A 14,791-nucleotide genomic window follows, 5' to 3' on the forward strand; every position below is an offset into this window, starting at 1 on the left:
GGGGGCTCACACGGTAAAGAGTCTGCCTGTAATGCAGGAGACCTGGGTTTGAAACCTGGATTGGGAAAATCAGTTGGAGGACATAGCAACCCACTCCAGTATTCTTGCCCTAGAGAATTCCATGGACAGAACAGCCCGGCAGGCAGTCCATGGGGTCGCAAAGATTTAGCTCAAAACCTCCCTTTCCTTGGGCTTCCTTGGTGCTCAGACAGTAAAGAATCCTCCCACATCACAGGACATGGGCGTTCCATGGGTTGGGAAGATCCCCTGTAGAAGGGAATGGCAACCCACTTCAATATTCTTGCCTGGAGAATTCCATGGACAGAGATAGGCTACAGCCCATGGGGCCTCAAATAATCTGAAGGGACTTAGCACCCACACAGTCCCTTTCCTTCGACCTGCCTTCCACACCAGGGTAAATTCGATGCTTACGTTCCTCTGTTGGCCATCTTTGAAATTTTCCTGCAATCTACTTACCTCTTTATTTCTTTTTCCACCAACCATAATTGCTTTCGCTGTTCCAACTGGATAATATAAGTGTTTTTCAAGGCACTTTTTACATGCCAGGCACTCCACACTATCTCTATACAGATTCACCCATTCAGTACCTGCAACAACCACAATCAAATCTCAGACAGGTACCCCTACTCTTCCCATTTTGAAGATGAGAAACTGGGGCCCAGAAAGGTTAAGACACTCTCTCCAGGTCACAGACCTTTGCAAGCAGCAGAACCTGAGCTGCCTCCATTTACTTTTATTTTTTGTTTTGAATCTCATGGGAGATGAGTAAGTTATTTCCCCTGTGGTTATAGCTGAGGTTTATCAGAACTCACCCAGTGTACACTTCAGACTTGTACATATCATTGTATGCAAATTTCACATCAAAGAGAAGAACTGTAAGCCAATATCGAGCTTGAGTTAATGGTATAAGCACTGAAACCATGGCAGGGAAATGTGCAGAAGTCTCCAACATATTAAAACAGGTAAAAAGTAAGATGGATGAGTGAATGGATGGTGAGATAGATATTAAAGTGTGCTAAGTAGCTTCAGTCGTGTCTGACTCTTTGCGACCCCATAGACTATAGCCCACCAGGCTCCTCTGTCCGTGGAATTTCCCAAGAAAGAATACTAGAGTGGGTTGCCATTTCATTCTCCATGGGGGTCTTCCTGACCCAGGGATAAAACCCATGTCTCTTAAATCTCCTGCATTGGCAGCCAGGTTCTTTACCGCCAGTGCCACCTGGGAAGCTCCCAGATATTACAGCAACTATATTCAAATGTTAATTGCAGTTTCTAGGAGCAGGTGTGTGGGTATTTGCTGGACAATTCTTTCAACTTTGCTGTGTGTTTGAAATATTTCAGAATACGATGCTGGGACCTCTGTCCTGCGTTCCTCACAGGAAAACCTGTCTTCTCCCACCCAGACAAGCACAAAGACACTCATACTCAATGTATCCACACTTGGGTTTGTCCAGTTCCCCCAGAATGGTTCCTCTCCCTAAGTTTCTTCCTTGGCACTGAGTTCCCAAAAGTTAGGGGTTGTCAGAGATCCCCCCATCTCACCACTGGGATCCAAGATCTCCCTTAGGGTGACCAACTGTACTTCTGGCTTACCCAAGACTGAGGGAGTTCCTGGGATGTAGGACTTCCTATGTTAAATCAGAAAAGCCTCAGGCAAATGGGTATGAGTTGGTCCCCTAACCTCTCATTGCTGCCTCTTAAACATGGTAGGTTTATACAAATTGCCAGTCCTGTGTGCTTAGTCGCTTCAGTTGTGTCCAGCTTTGCAACTTTATGGATTAGAGCCCGCCAGGCTCCTCTGTCCACGGGGATTCTCCAGGCAAGAATACTGGAGTGGGTTGCCATGCCCTCCACCAGGGTATCCTCCCGCCCCAGGGATCGAACCTGGGTCTCATGTTTCTGCTTTGGCAAGCGGGTCACCCACTAGGGCCACCTGGAAGCCGCTGCCGTAGCCAGTAGTACACATAATAGTGATGGTGATAATAACAGACAGTGGCAGCTAGCTTAGAGCAAGAGCTGGCTGTGTACAAGTCCCTCTTCTCCATGTTCCGTGTGGCAGGACTTGCGATGCGCACGACACTAACATCGCCTGTGTGAAAGATGAAAAAGCCAGGCACAGAGAGGTGAAGCCCCCAGCCCACCATCACGCTGCCGACTAACAACAGCGTAGCTGGAGCCTGAACTCAGGCAGACGGCCCAGCCACCTCCAAACAGCGATCCTGGAGAGCTGCCTCGAACATACCTGAGGTTGGGGGTGAGGGTCCCCCTCACTGTAGACTCACCTTCCATCAACAATTGTCTGTGTTTTCATCAGAATGGTTATTTAGGTAAACGCTGTTTTCCTGAATAAACAAAATCTTTATTAGCTTATCATTTTTAAAGATGAATTCAATAAAGAAATTAATAAGGTAGAAGTTAATAATTCCCCCAAGGCACCCATCTCCAGAAGATTCTGCTGTTAAACTGGCTCCTGTGCACACCAGAACTGTTTCTTCTTGGTGAGCAGCAACCAAGTGCTTGTAGTTTTCTATCAAGATACAGTGTGACAGGGACTTCCCTGGTAGTCCAGTGGCTAAGAGTCCACACTCCCATTACAGGGGGCCTGGGTTCGATCCCTGGTCAGGGAACTAGATCCTACATGCTGCAACTATGACCTGGCACAGTGAAATAAATAAAGAAAAAAGTATATATAAAGGTGTGAAAGTGTTAGTTACTCAATCGTGTCCAACTCTTTGTGACCCCACGGACTGTAGGCCACCAGGCTCCTCTGTACATGGAATTCTCCAGACAAGAAGACGGGAGTGGGTTGCCATTTCCTTCTGCAGGGGATCTTCCCAAGCCAGGGATCAAACACAGCTTTCCCCCACTGCAGGCAGACTCTTTATCCACTGAGCCCCCAGGGAAGCCCTTATAAAAGGTATGCTGCTGCTGCTGCTGCTGCTGCTAAGTCGCTTCAGTCATGTCCGATGATAAATAATAGGTAGATAGATAGATGGGCTTTCCTGGTGGCTCAGAGGTGAAGAATCTGCCTGCCATGCAGGAGACATCTCTGCTCTGGGAAGATCCCCAGGAGAAGAAAATGGCAACCCAATCCAGCATTCCTGTCTGAGAATCCCACAGACAGAGGAACCTGGAAGTCTACATTCCATGGAATCGCAAAAGAGTCCAACACAACTGAGTGACTGAGCATGTACACATTCACAGATAAAACTCTTGACCCCATGGACTGTTGCCCACCAGATTCCTCCCTCCATGGGGTTTCCCAGGCAAGAATACTGGAGTGGGTTGCCATTTCCTTCTCCAGAAATAGACAGATAGCAGTAGTTAAATGGATACAGATAGATATAAACAGATACAGAGAAACAGATGATACAGATCTGTCTGTGACTTGCTTTTTCCTAGACTGATCTTATAAAAACACAGCTTGGACCCTATCCTCCAAACCTATCGCCTTCCAAATCAAGTCTACCCTCCATGGCTCCAGGCCCTTGTCCCTGGGACCTTTTTAGCCCCAGACCCCCACCTCCTGAAACCTCCCAGTTCAGGCTCTCCCCGCCACGCATATCAGTCTGGTGCACCCCTCCCTCCACTGACCCGTTCTTGTCAGAAGTAATGTTAACCCCATTCTCCCTTCTCCCCCATCAACTGTAGATGTCCTGTCCACCAAGATCTGCTTTCGAGGGAATTCCTGGACTGGGGCTGGGAGGATACTTGACAGACTAGAGACTTGGGAGTAGGTGGTGGGGGTGTGTGTTGAGTCCAGATGTCCGGGAGGCTTGAGGAAGTGGTGTGGCACTGAAGTCAGGTGCTCCAGGACAAAGAGGTGGACAGGCAGTGGGCCAGAGGAACGCACAGCAGATGCAAAGGCCCTGAGGTAGGGATTTGTTGTGGCTGTCTGGTCACCAAATCCAACCCTTTGCAACTCCACTGGCTGCAGCACGCCAGGCTTCCCTGGCCTTCACGGTCTCCCTGAATTTGCTCAGCTTCATGTCCATCGAGTCAGTGACGCCATCCAACCATCTCATCCTCTGTCGTCCCCTTCTCCTCCTGCCTTCTATCTTTCCCAGCATCAGGGTCTTTCCAATGAGTCAGCTCTTCACATCAGGTGGCCAAAGGATTGGAGTTTCAAGTTCAGCATCAGCCCTTCCAATGAACACTCGGGGTGATTTCCTTTAGGATGGACTGGTTGGATCCAGGACTCTGGATCAAATCCACAGGACTCTCAAGAGTCTTCTCCAATAGACTGTCTTTAGTGTGACTTGTGCCCTGTGGCCCAGACAGGAAGGTGATGCAAACAGTGACGTATTCCCAGGAGTCCTTGGCCAAAAAAAAAAAAAAGTTTAGATGAAGCAAGCTGCAAAGGGGTGGTTGTGCTGTGTTGCTCAGTCGTGTCCAACTCTTTGCCACCCCATGACCTGCAGCCCTCCAGGCTCCTCTGTCCATGGAGATTCTCCAGGCAAGAATACTCGAGGGGGTTGCCATGCCCTCCTCCAGGGGATCTTCCCAACCCAGGGATCAAACCCAGGTCTTCCGCATTGCAGGGAGATTCTTTACCATCTGACCCACCAGGGAAGCTCTGGTGGTTAGTAGTGTGGTTAGTGGTAGGTGAAACCAGGAAGGTTCAGGCAGACTGCACGTTCAGACTGGAGGTAAAAACATGCTGTGCAAGGGTGTCCCCTTCTTCCACCTTTCCACTGATAATTCCTGAGCAGTTGCCACGTGGGCCCCAGATTCTAGATGCCAGAGAAATAGCAGCAAACACGACCGACTGAGACAGTTCTTATCGCCTCAGACCTCATTCGTCTGGGGGAACAGACTGAAAACAAGATAAGCAGACTGAGGTTCAACAGGCAGTGATAAGGGCTATGGATAAAACTACAGCAGGATAAGAGGGATTCGGGATGGGGGTGGGAGGGGTGCTTTTCAGATGAGTTAAAGGAACTTCAATACAGTAGAGAGGCAGCCACAGAGGTAGCTGGAGAAGGAAGGATCTTATACGAAAATGGAACAGCAAGTGCCAAGGCCCTGAGGTCAGAGCGAGGGCTCCTGTTCCAGGAAGGGAGGGTGAGAAAGCCAGAAGAATAGTCAGAGCTGCGGCAGAGCAGGCAGGGGAGGGCAGGAAGGAACTCAGCCATGGGGTTGACGTTGCTGTTGGGAAGCAAGGCAGGAGTGGAGGGGGCAGGAGGCTCGGGGCCAAACCCTGATCCACCTCCACAGACAATCAGAACCAGGTCTGGGTTCCCTGGAGTGAACAGAGAGGAGTTTGCTCAGGACCCCAGAGGTGACCTGAAACACCTAACTGAGGAGTCGCAAGTTTTATTACACACTCCACACAAAGCCTGATTTATTTTCATGTGCCTGTGCTTCTGCACTTTTTTTAAAAGGTACAGAAAAATGTTTTGGTGCATGTTAACTTTTAAGAAACAAATGTTATTTTAAAACCTTTAAAAAAACAAAAAAAAAATTAAAAGATACAGAAAATGTTAACACTTGGCAAGATCAAAAAATGGTATCAATAGAACTTCCCTGGTGGTCCAGGGAAGGGCTCCGAGCTTCCACTACAGGGGGGCACGGGTTCGATCCCTGGTCCAGGAACTAAGATCCCCACATGTCACAGAGCAAAGCCCCTCCAAAAAATGCTATCAATTGCATCCCATTCTTCAGAAGAAAAATGTAGGCAGACAAAAATTAATAATAAAAAAAAATTATTGAATAGTGACTCTAGGCAGACTGGTGTAATCATTTCCCTTGTGCTTTTCAGTATTTTCTGACGTTTCTACAAAGACCACGTAATATGATAGGATGACAAATATTATAGTTTTGTGTGATCTCAAAAAATACAAAAAGAATAGAACAGAATCCAACAACCCAGACCTGCTACATGAAGAAGCAAATTTAACAATGGATTCTAATTGCTTCCTATCATTTTGTTTTCCTTTTTCGTGAACGGAAACAGTAGAGATAAATTTGAAGCTCCTTTTCTGGACACCCCTCCTTATCCCTGAGCCCCAATTCCATTCCCTTCCCTGTCTCCCCAGAAAAACAACCACCTCCCTGAATCTGGAGCGAGGTGTTTGTTTTCTGTTTACATTCAGACTGCAGATATGTTAGGAGGAAGTGTGCATTTATTCTACTGGCAAAATAAGCACTTTTCAAGCAAAAATCCAAACAGTACAGCAAGTGTGGGTTTCCCAGGTGGCGCAGTGGTAAAGAATCCTGCGGCTAGTGCAGAAGATGCAGGAGACGTGGGTTCGATCCCTGGGTCGGGAAGATCCCCTGGAATAAGAAATGGGAACCCGCTCCAGTATTCTTGCCTGGGAAATCCCATGGACAGAGGAGCCTGGCAGGCTACAGTCCCTGGTGTCCCAAAGAGTTGAACACGACTGAGTGACTGAGCACAGCACACAGCACAGAAAGTATAAAATGGAAAGAGAATGCCCCACCCCACCCCCAAAGAATGGAAAGTAATTAACAGCTAGAAAATAAATTTCACCAGCACTTGGGGCCCAGCAGAGCAGGTTTTTCCTGATCTGTCTTGTTCCCTGCTGTGTCTATGGTGGGGGGGGGGGGAGCGGTACACCTGCTGGGCATACAGCAGGTGTTCAATGCACGTTGAATCAATGTTTAAGTTTCTTGAATCATGCCTATTTTCAAAGTCAACTTCTTTATGTTGGCATAACTTTAGATTTACAGGAAAATTGCAAAAAAAATTTAAAATACAGTGCCAAGAGTTGCAACGTACGTCTCACTGTTGCCTCAATGACTAGTATCCAGTACATGTCACACCTGTAACCACTCCAGGATTGTTTCCTAGTTGCGTTACTAGTCACAAAACTCCGAATGTCACCAGATTTCCCATAAATGCCCCTTTTCTGGTCCAAGATCCCCATGTTCAGTTTGTCCTCCCATTTCTTAGGTTTCCTCCAGTCTGTGGTACATGTTAGTCATGCAGTTGTGTCCAACTCTTAGGGACCCCATAGACTGTAATCTGCCAGGCTCCTCTGTCCAAGGAATTCTCCAGGCAAAAATACTGGAGTGGGTACCCATTCTCTTCTCCAGGGGATCTTCCTGACCCAGGATCCAACCCAGGTTTTCTGCATTGCAGGCAGATTCTTCATCCTCTGAGCCACCAGGGAAGCCCACAGTCCCTCAAAGTTTGCTTTTTCATGGCTGGGCCATTTTTTAACCTCAGAGTTCTAGGCAGGTTTCTCAGGTGGTGCAGCTGGTTAAGAATCCACTTGCTAGTGCAGGTGAGGAAAGAGACTTGGGTTCCATCTCTCCATCAAGAAGATCCTCTGGAGAAGCGCATGACTACCCACTCCAGTCTTCCTGCCTGAAAAATTCCTTGGATCTGTCCAAGGACAGAGTCTGCAGGCTGTAGTCCCTAAGGTTGCAAAGAGCGGGGCTTAGGAAAGAACCACCACCAGCACCTTCTAAAGGAGGCAGGAAGGGTTGCGCCCTACCTCCTGGAGACTGTTTCAACATAAATTATTTGCACATCTAAGGAAGGCTGGGGCTTCCCTGGTGGCTCAGAGGTTAAAGCGGCTGCCTCCAATGCTGGAGACCCGGGTTCGATCCCTGGGTCGGGAAGACCCCCTGGAGAAGGAAATGGCAACCCACTCCAGTATTCTTGCCTGGAAAATCCCATGGACAGAGAAGCCTAGTAGGTTACAGTCCACGGGGTCGCAAAGAGTCGGACGCGACTGAGCGACTTCACCTTCAAGGAAGGTTGAACTCTCTGCTCTCACGCATAATTTAAAGACCAGGAAACTGAGGTTGAAGACAAGACTTCCTCCCTCGAGGGAGGCGGCAGTCCAGGAGTGACGCCCCACCCAGCGCTGCGATAGGGGGGTCCTGGGCACCCCAAGGGTTTGGGTCCCAAGGGTGGAGATTCTGCCTGCGTCGGGGGGGGGCAGGGGATGGAAACCGGGACCCCGAGTCACTCTCCCTGGGTTTGGGCCGTCCTCCGGGGTGCAGTGCGTCACCCCCAGTTACAGAAGCGCTGCCTGCGCCCCGGAGGCGTGGTGACGCGGGGTGACCCAGCAGGATCCCCGGGTGCGGCCGGCAGGTCCAGGAGGTCCAGGTTCCAGCGCTTCCGGCCGCCGGGGATCACCTGGGCCGCCCCCGGCCGCCGCGTCCTTTAAGCCCGGGCAGCCCCGACGGCGGGCGCCCAGCATTTCCGCAGCTCTGCTCGCTCAGCCGCGACTGGCCTTGACCGCGGGGCCCGCCGAATGCAGGTGAGACCGCCCGGCGGGTGTAGACCGGAGGCCTCCACCCGGGGGAGTGGTCTCCGCCTAACCTCGTGACCCACTTCCTGTTTATCTGGGCTGTGGGGTCGGGAGTGGGGGTGGCAAGCAGTCAGCCTGTGTCCTCAAGCCTGGGGATGGGGACCCTCATCCACCGTCGCAAGGGGCCATAGAGAGCCATCGTGAGTGCCTATGGGTCCATGGGGCCGGGGAGAAGGGAGGCAGGGAGGGGAGGGGCAGGTCAGACAGGCCTCAAGAGCAGCCGCCGAGGGTGTGAGGGTCAAAAGCCTGTGGTCACACGGCTGGTCACCAGCTCCCTCCTGCCTGGGTTCCTCCTGCAGGAATGGGGGTGGCCGGAGGCGGAGGGGAAGATGCGGGCAGGACTTCCTGGAAACGGAGCCCCCTGCTGTTTAGGGGAGGGGGGTGACCCTGGGATTGGGGCTCACGTCGGATGTTTCACACACACTCACACACCAGACCCACAACTCAGCTGAGAGACGCAGCACACACGCACAGCTGGACTGGGGCGCAAGGCAGGGACACACCGGTCCTCATCCCCCACACTCAGTTCCACTTGAGATGCCAGGCACGCCTCCCTGACACGCCACACAGGGCCCTGTCGGTGGCTCTGTGTCCACCGCCATAGGGACATAGGACAAGCACACAGCAGCCATGTGACCGAGGTAGGCACGCTTGGCTACACGCAGATAACAGTTCAGACACACCCAGACATGGGCAGACAAACATGTCCACTGAGGACGCGGACACAGGGTGGGTGACTGCCTGGGAGGGGTGCACCGATAGAGCTTGGCGCACGCTCGAGGGCCCATGACACAAACGCGCTCCCCTGGGCAAACGCGGGGGCTGTGCGGGCATGCAAGGCTGCCCTGGAGTGCCAGACCCCACCTCGAATCCCGTGGCCAGCACTGGGGAACTAACTCCCAGGCTCACATGACCCAAGGGGAGGGCTCCTGGAACGGAGGGGAGGGATCCTGGAGAAACTGCCTCATCCTCTCTAATGATCCATTTCCGCCCCCCAGGAAATAAAGGCTCGGTGCCCAGCCGCTCTGCCCTGGAGCTCACCTGCCTCTCTGAGCCCCTAGGCAACTGACTTGTGCCTCCCTCAGGGTGAGTGCTGGGCCCCTGCACACCCAGCCCTCCTCACCCTGCCGGCTGGATCCTGCTTGCCCGCCCACTGACCCTCCCAGCCAGCTCTTGCCCTGAAGCCCTGGGAACTTCGGCACCAAGCCAGCCCTGCGGGGAGCCCGTCTCTTCCCCTCCCAGAACAGGGCGAGTGGGGGGTGGTCTCAGGGTGGCCTGCTGCCCAAGCCCCAGACGCCTGTCTCTCCTCTCCCAGATGGACATGTGGACGGCGCTGCTCATCCTGCAAGCCTTGCTGGTGCTCCCCCGGGCTGCTGCCGCCGCTGCCACCACCACCCCCACCCCCATGCTGCGCTTTGTCGCCGTGGGTGACTGGGGAGGGGTCCCCAATGCCCCGTTTTACACAGCCCGGGAAATGGCCAATGCCAAAGAGATTGCCAGGACAGTGCAGATCCTGGGCGCAGACTTCGTTCTGTCCCTGGGAGACAATTTCTACTTCAGTGGTGTGCAGGATGTCAACGACAAGAGGTTTCAGGTGTGTGCCACTGGAGTGGTGGGGGTGGGGGGAGGGCGATGCATGGAGAAGCCTCTAGAGCTTTTACTAGAGAGGGCAGAGCGACACTGATGGCTGTACACACCGAGCACGCACAGCTTCTCCCTTGTTCCTGGCCACCGCGTTAGTGGGAGCAGCCAGACGCTGCTTGAACCTGGGGCGGGTGCTGCCCTTCTCTCTGTCTGCTGCAGGAGACCTTCGAGGATGTGTTCTCTGCCTCCCCGCTCCACTCAGTGCCCTGGTACGTGCTGGCTGGCAACCATGACCATCTGGGGAACGTCTCAGCCCAGATCGCCTACTCCAGGGTCTCCAAGCGCTGGTGAGCCTGCCCCCTCCTGCCTCTCCTTCCCACCCCGCACCAGCCTCCTCCCTCAGGGGGCAAAGAGGCCAACTGGCCAGAGCTGAGCCTGGGGCGTCTCCGCCCGAGATGGGCGCCTACCGCCTCCTCCATACCATCCGCAGGAAGTTCCCCAGCCCTTACTACCGCCTGCGCTTCAAGATCCCCCGGTCCAACGTGTCCGTGGCCATCTTCATGCTAGACACCGTGACCCTGTGTGGCAACTCTGACGACTTTGCCAGCCAGCAGCCCGAGAGGCCCCGCAACTTGGCGATGGCCCGCACGCAGCTGGCCTGGCTCAAGAAGCAGCTGGCAGCGGCCAAGGAGGACTACGTGCTGGTGGCCGGCCACTACCCTGTGTGGTCTATCGCCGAGCACGGGCCCACCCACTGCCTGGTCAAGCAGCTGCTGCCCCTGCTGACCGCGCACAAGGTCACCGCCTACCTGTGTGGCCACGACCACAACCTGCAGGTGAGGGTCCTGAGGGTGGCCTGGGGTCCCGGTAAGGGGAGGAGGTCCCCAGCCTGGCCAGTATGCCACACGGGGTGGCATTGGAGGTCCTCCTGTTTGTGTGTGTGTGCTCCGTCATATCCGACTCTGCAACTCCGTAGACTGTAGCCCGCGAGGCTCCTCTGTCCACGGGATTCTCCAGGCAAGAATGCTGGAGTGGGTTGCCATCCTCTCCTCCAGGGGATCTTCCCAACCCAGGGATCAAACCCCATCTCCTGTGTCTCCTGCGTTGGCAGGCAGCTTCTTTACCACTGAGCCACCTGGCAGTTCCGCTCCTGTTTGGAGGCCTCTCAATTATCACTATTCCTCAAACTCTACGCTTGCTAACCAGAAAACAGCTTGAAGTTCCCTAAAAGCCCTCCCAGGGGTCCCTGTTGCCAGTTGCTTACCCAGATCAATACGCTCCCAGAGGTGAAGAAACTGGAGGCTTGGCGGGGGTGGCAAGGTGTGGGGGGCCGGGGTTATGTTCCTTGCTCAAGGTGACTCTGTGGTGAAGCACAGACCTGACCCTGCACCCAGGACAGGTGGGCACCAAGTCCACAGTCCACCTAACTGAGGGGCTGGGGGCTCCACTGACCCAGTGTCCTCTGTCCACAGTACCTTCAGGATGAGAACGGCTTGGGCTTTGTGTTGAGCGGGGCCGGGAACTTCATGGACCCCTCGAAGAAACACATGCGCAAGGTCCCCAAAGGCTATCTGCGCTTCCACCACGGGGCTGAGAACTCACTGGGTGGCTTCGCCTACGTAGAGATCAGCCCCAAGGAGATGAGCGTCACTTACATTGAAGCCTCGGGCAAGTCCCTCTTCAAGACCAGGTTGCCGAGGCGAGCCAGGTCCGAGCATCAGCACCGCCGTGGGCTCCACGCTGGGGCCTGAGTGAGAAGGCGCCTCCCTGCCGGTGGGTGGTGGGTCCCACTGGGACACACAAACACCCCTGCCCTACTCCTGCTGCCCATGGGCAGGCTTTCTCAGGAGCCCGTGGTGTAATGGCAGAGCAGGAAAGAGAAGGGCAGATGAGGAACTCGTGACATAGATGCCCGTGCCTGAAAGAAACATGGACACATGTACGGGCCAGAGTGCCAGGCCCCGTGACCGGGCTCGCCCAGCCTGAGTTCTGGGCATTGAGGGGCAAGGAGGGAGGGAGGCAGAGCTCTCCCCTGGATCAGGCATCCTTCTGTCACTGCTGAATAGACAATAAAAGAAAAACTTGCAAAGGCTGAACGTGTGTGTTGTGAGCATCTCTTTCCTTACCTCCCTGGCAAGATGCAATACTTGAGATTGGAAAGGTTGGGGCTCCCCGACCATCCTTGCTCTGCACCTTCATCTCTCAGTCTCATCTGTAACTGACGGGCCTCATCCATGAGTATGATTTTAAGGCCAAACAGGAACTTAAATTCCTGGTGGTCCAGTGGTTAAGAATCTGCCTTCCTAAGTCAGATGAGGAGAAATACTATATGACATCACTTATATGCGTAACAAAAAAAAAATGATACATGTGAACTTACAAAACAGAAAGAGATTCACAGATTTAGAAAAAGAACTTATGGTTGCTGGGGCTGAAGGGATAGTTAGGACATGTGCACACTACTATATTTAAAATGGATCATCACAAGGACCTACTGTGAAACTCTGATCAATATTATGTGTCAGCCTGCATGGGAGAGTTTAAGGGAGAATGGATACATGTATATGTATGGCCGAGTTCCTTCATTGTTCACCTAAAACTATCACAACATTGTTAACCAGCTATACCCCGATTCAAAATAAAAAGTTAAAAAAAGAAGAATCTGCTTTCCAGTGCAGGGAACATGGGTTCGATCTCCGGTGGGGAAACTAAGACCCGCCCCCCCCATGCTGTGGACCAACTAAGTATGCACGCACAACTACCCAGCAAGATCCTGAGTGCCTCAATAAGACCCTGTGCAGCCAAATAAATTAATTATTTTTACGACCAAATATTAAAAAAAAATAAAGACCAAATAGAAGGGTACAACATGAAGCAAGCTTCCTCCTCCAGCGTTCTTTCCTTGCATAATAAAAACTCCCCTTTGTCACAAAGAGCATCTCCACATACATGCAGTTCTGCATGCATTCTATCTAGCCACAAGTCAAATGTTCATATCAGAACATTCTTTTTTGCTCATGTCAATATGGGATCAGTGCTATTCATACAGTTCTAAAATCTAAAATTGTAGAAAGGGAAACAATCTCACCCACCTCATGTTTGTTCCTCCACCTAAGAAAAGAAATAGTATTTTTATAAATGTCTTGGGCTTCCTTCGAGGATTTCTGTGTGCAAATAAAGGCAAACCTGAATGGTTTTTTTTTTTTCCTCCCCTTTCCCATTTATCTGCACCTTGCTTTTTTAGTTTTTGTGTGTTTGATTTTGTTGGCTGTTCCTCAAGGCATGTGGTGTCTTCCTTGACAAAGAGCTATGCTTAGTCTTGCCCGCCTCTTTGCAACACCATGGACCATAGCCCACCAGGCTCCTCTGTCCATGGGGATTTGCCAGGCAAGAATACTGGAGAGGGTTGCCATGCCCTCCTCCAGGGGATCTTCCCAACCCAGGGATTGAACCCAGTTCTCCCTCATTGCAGGTGGATTCTTTACCGTCTGAGCCACCAGGGAAGCCCATGAATGCTGGAGTGGGTAGCCGTTCCCTTCCCCAGGGGAAGTTCCCGACCCAGGAATCGAACAATGCAGGACTTTCTGCATTGCAGGCGGATTCTTTACCAGCTGATCTACCAGGGGATCAAACCCGTGCCTCTGCAGTGGGGCTGTGCAGACTTCACCACTGGACCACCAGGGAAGTCCTTGAACCTTGCTCTTTTGGTTTTGATTTTTTTTCTTTTTAAAATCAACTTCACTGAGTTCTTACAGACACATTTTAGAAGTGTGCAGTTCAGTAAGTTTAGACAAAGGCACACACTCCTAAACCCAACGCTGCAATCAAGAAACAAGCATTTCTTGCACCTGCAAAGGTTTTCTTTTGCAATTTGCTCTTCCTGCCCGTTGTACCTGGAGATCTGCCCACCGGCCCTCCAGGGAGCTTATTCCTGCTGCTAGAGGCCCCACTGGTGCCTGGCCCCACTGTCTGTCTACCAAGGAGTGCCCAGATGGCTTCCAACAATTTTGCTGTCTGCAAATCATGCTGCCATAAATGAGCCTGCACATTTATTTCCTATGTATGCAGAAATGATTGTAGAATAAACAAGAAACATTCCTAAGAGGAAGATTGCCCTCCTTTTTGACAGCCACGGATTTTCTGCCTTGTGTCACCAGCTCCTCGCTGAAGCCTACAGAAATTTTTTCCACTCCTTCCCTCTCACTAGCACAGCCACCGTGGACACCCCCAGACCCGTGCTTTTGTACATCTGTGCAAGTATGTATGGGGGGAAACTTCCAGAATTATTTCAGAGCCTGTTCCTGCTAAAGGACGCTGAAAGCAAAATGCTCACCCTGAACCAAAAGCTGCAGAGAAATGCACTTAGTTCCCCTCTGGGCTTCTCAGTTGACTAAAACCCACCCACACACAGCCTGACCCAGCCAGTCGCAGGAACTACTTTCCTGACTCAACATCACCACCCACTTCAGCCTCTCAGGGCCAGAACCCAATTGTTTGGGAAATGGCATCTTACTTTGCTACTTTGTAGCAGTCAGTATTGAATTTGTTACATGGTACCTGTGTTACTTAGAAGGACTGATGCTGAAGCTGAAGCTACAATACTTTGGCCACCTGATGCAAAGAGCCAACTCATTAGAAAAGACCCTGATGCTGGGAAGGATTGAGGGCAAGAGGAGAAGGGGACGACAGAGGGTGAGATGGTTGGACGGCATTGCTGACTCAATGGACATGAGTTTGAGCAAACTCCAGGAGATGGTGAAGGACAGGGAAGCCTGGCGTGCTGCAGTCCATGGGGTCACAAAGAGTCAGACAGAACTTAGCGACTGAACAACAATATGTGTTACTATGCTTCCCAGGTTGTTCAGTGGTAAAGGATCCGCCTGCCAATGCAGGAGACA

General features: G+C 52.0%; 1 protein-coding gene across 1 annotated transcript; it reads left to right on the forward strand.

Annotated features, from left to right (window-relative positions):
- The first annotated feature begins 8,349 nt into the window (after positions 1-8,349).
- ACP5 (acid phosphatase 5, tartrate resistant) lies at positions 8,350-11,989 on the forward strand. Its single transcript, XM_040240613.1, has 6 exons — positions 8,350-8,449; positions 9,308-9,395; positions 9,625-9,903; positions 10,113-10,240; positions 10,384-10,729; positions 11,366-11,989. Exons 3-6 carry the CDS (start codon positions 9,625-9,627, stop codon positions 11,642-11,644), a joined length of 1,032 nt encoding a protein of 343 aa, XP_040096547.1. The 5' UTR covers positions 8,350-8,449; positions 9,308-9,395; the 3' UTR covers positions 11,645-11,989.
- Positions 11,990-14,791: the final 2,802 nt, after the last annotated feature.

The sequence above is a fragment of the Oryx dammah genome, unplaced genomic scaffold (genome assembly GCF_014754425.2).
Source record: "Oryx dammah isolate SB20612 unplaced genomic scaffold, SCBI_Odam_1.1 HiC_scaffold_5, whole genome shotgun sequence".
Taxonomy (NCBI): Eukaryota; Metazoa; Chordata; class Mammalia; order Artiodactyla; family Bovidae; genus Oryx; species Oryx dammah.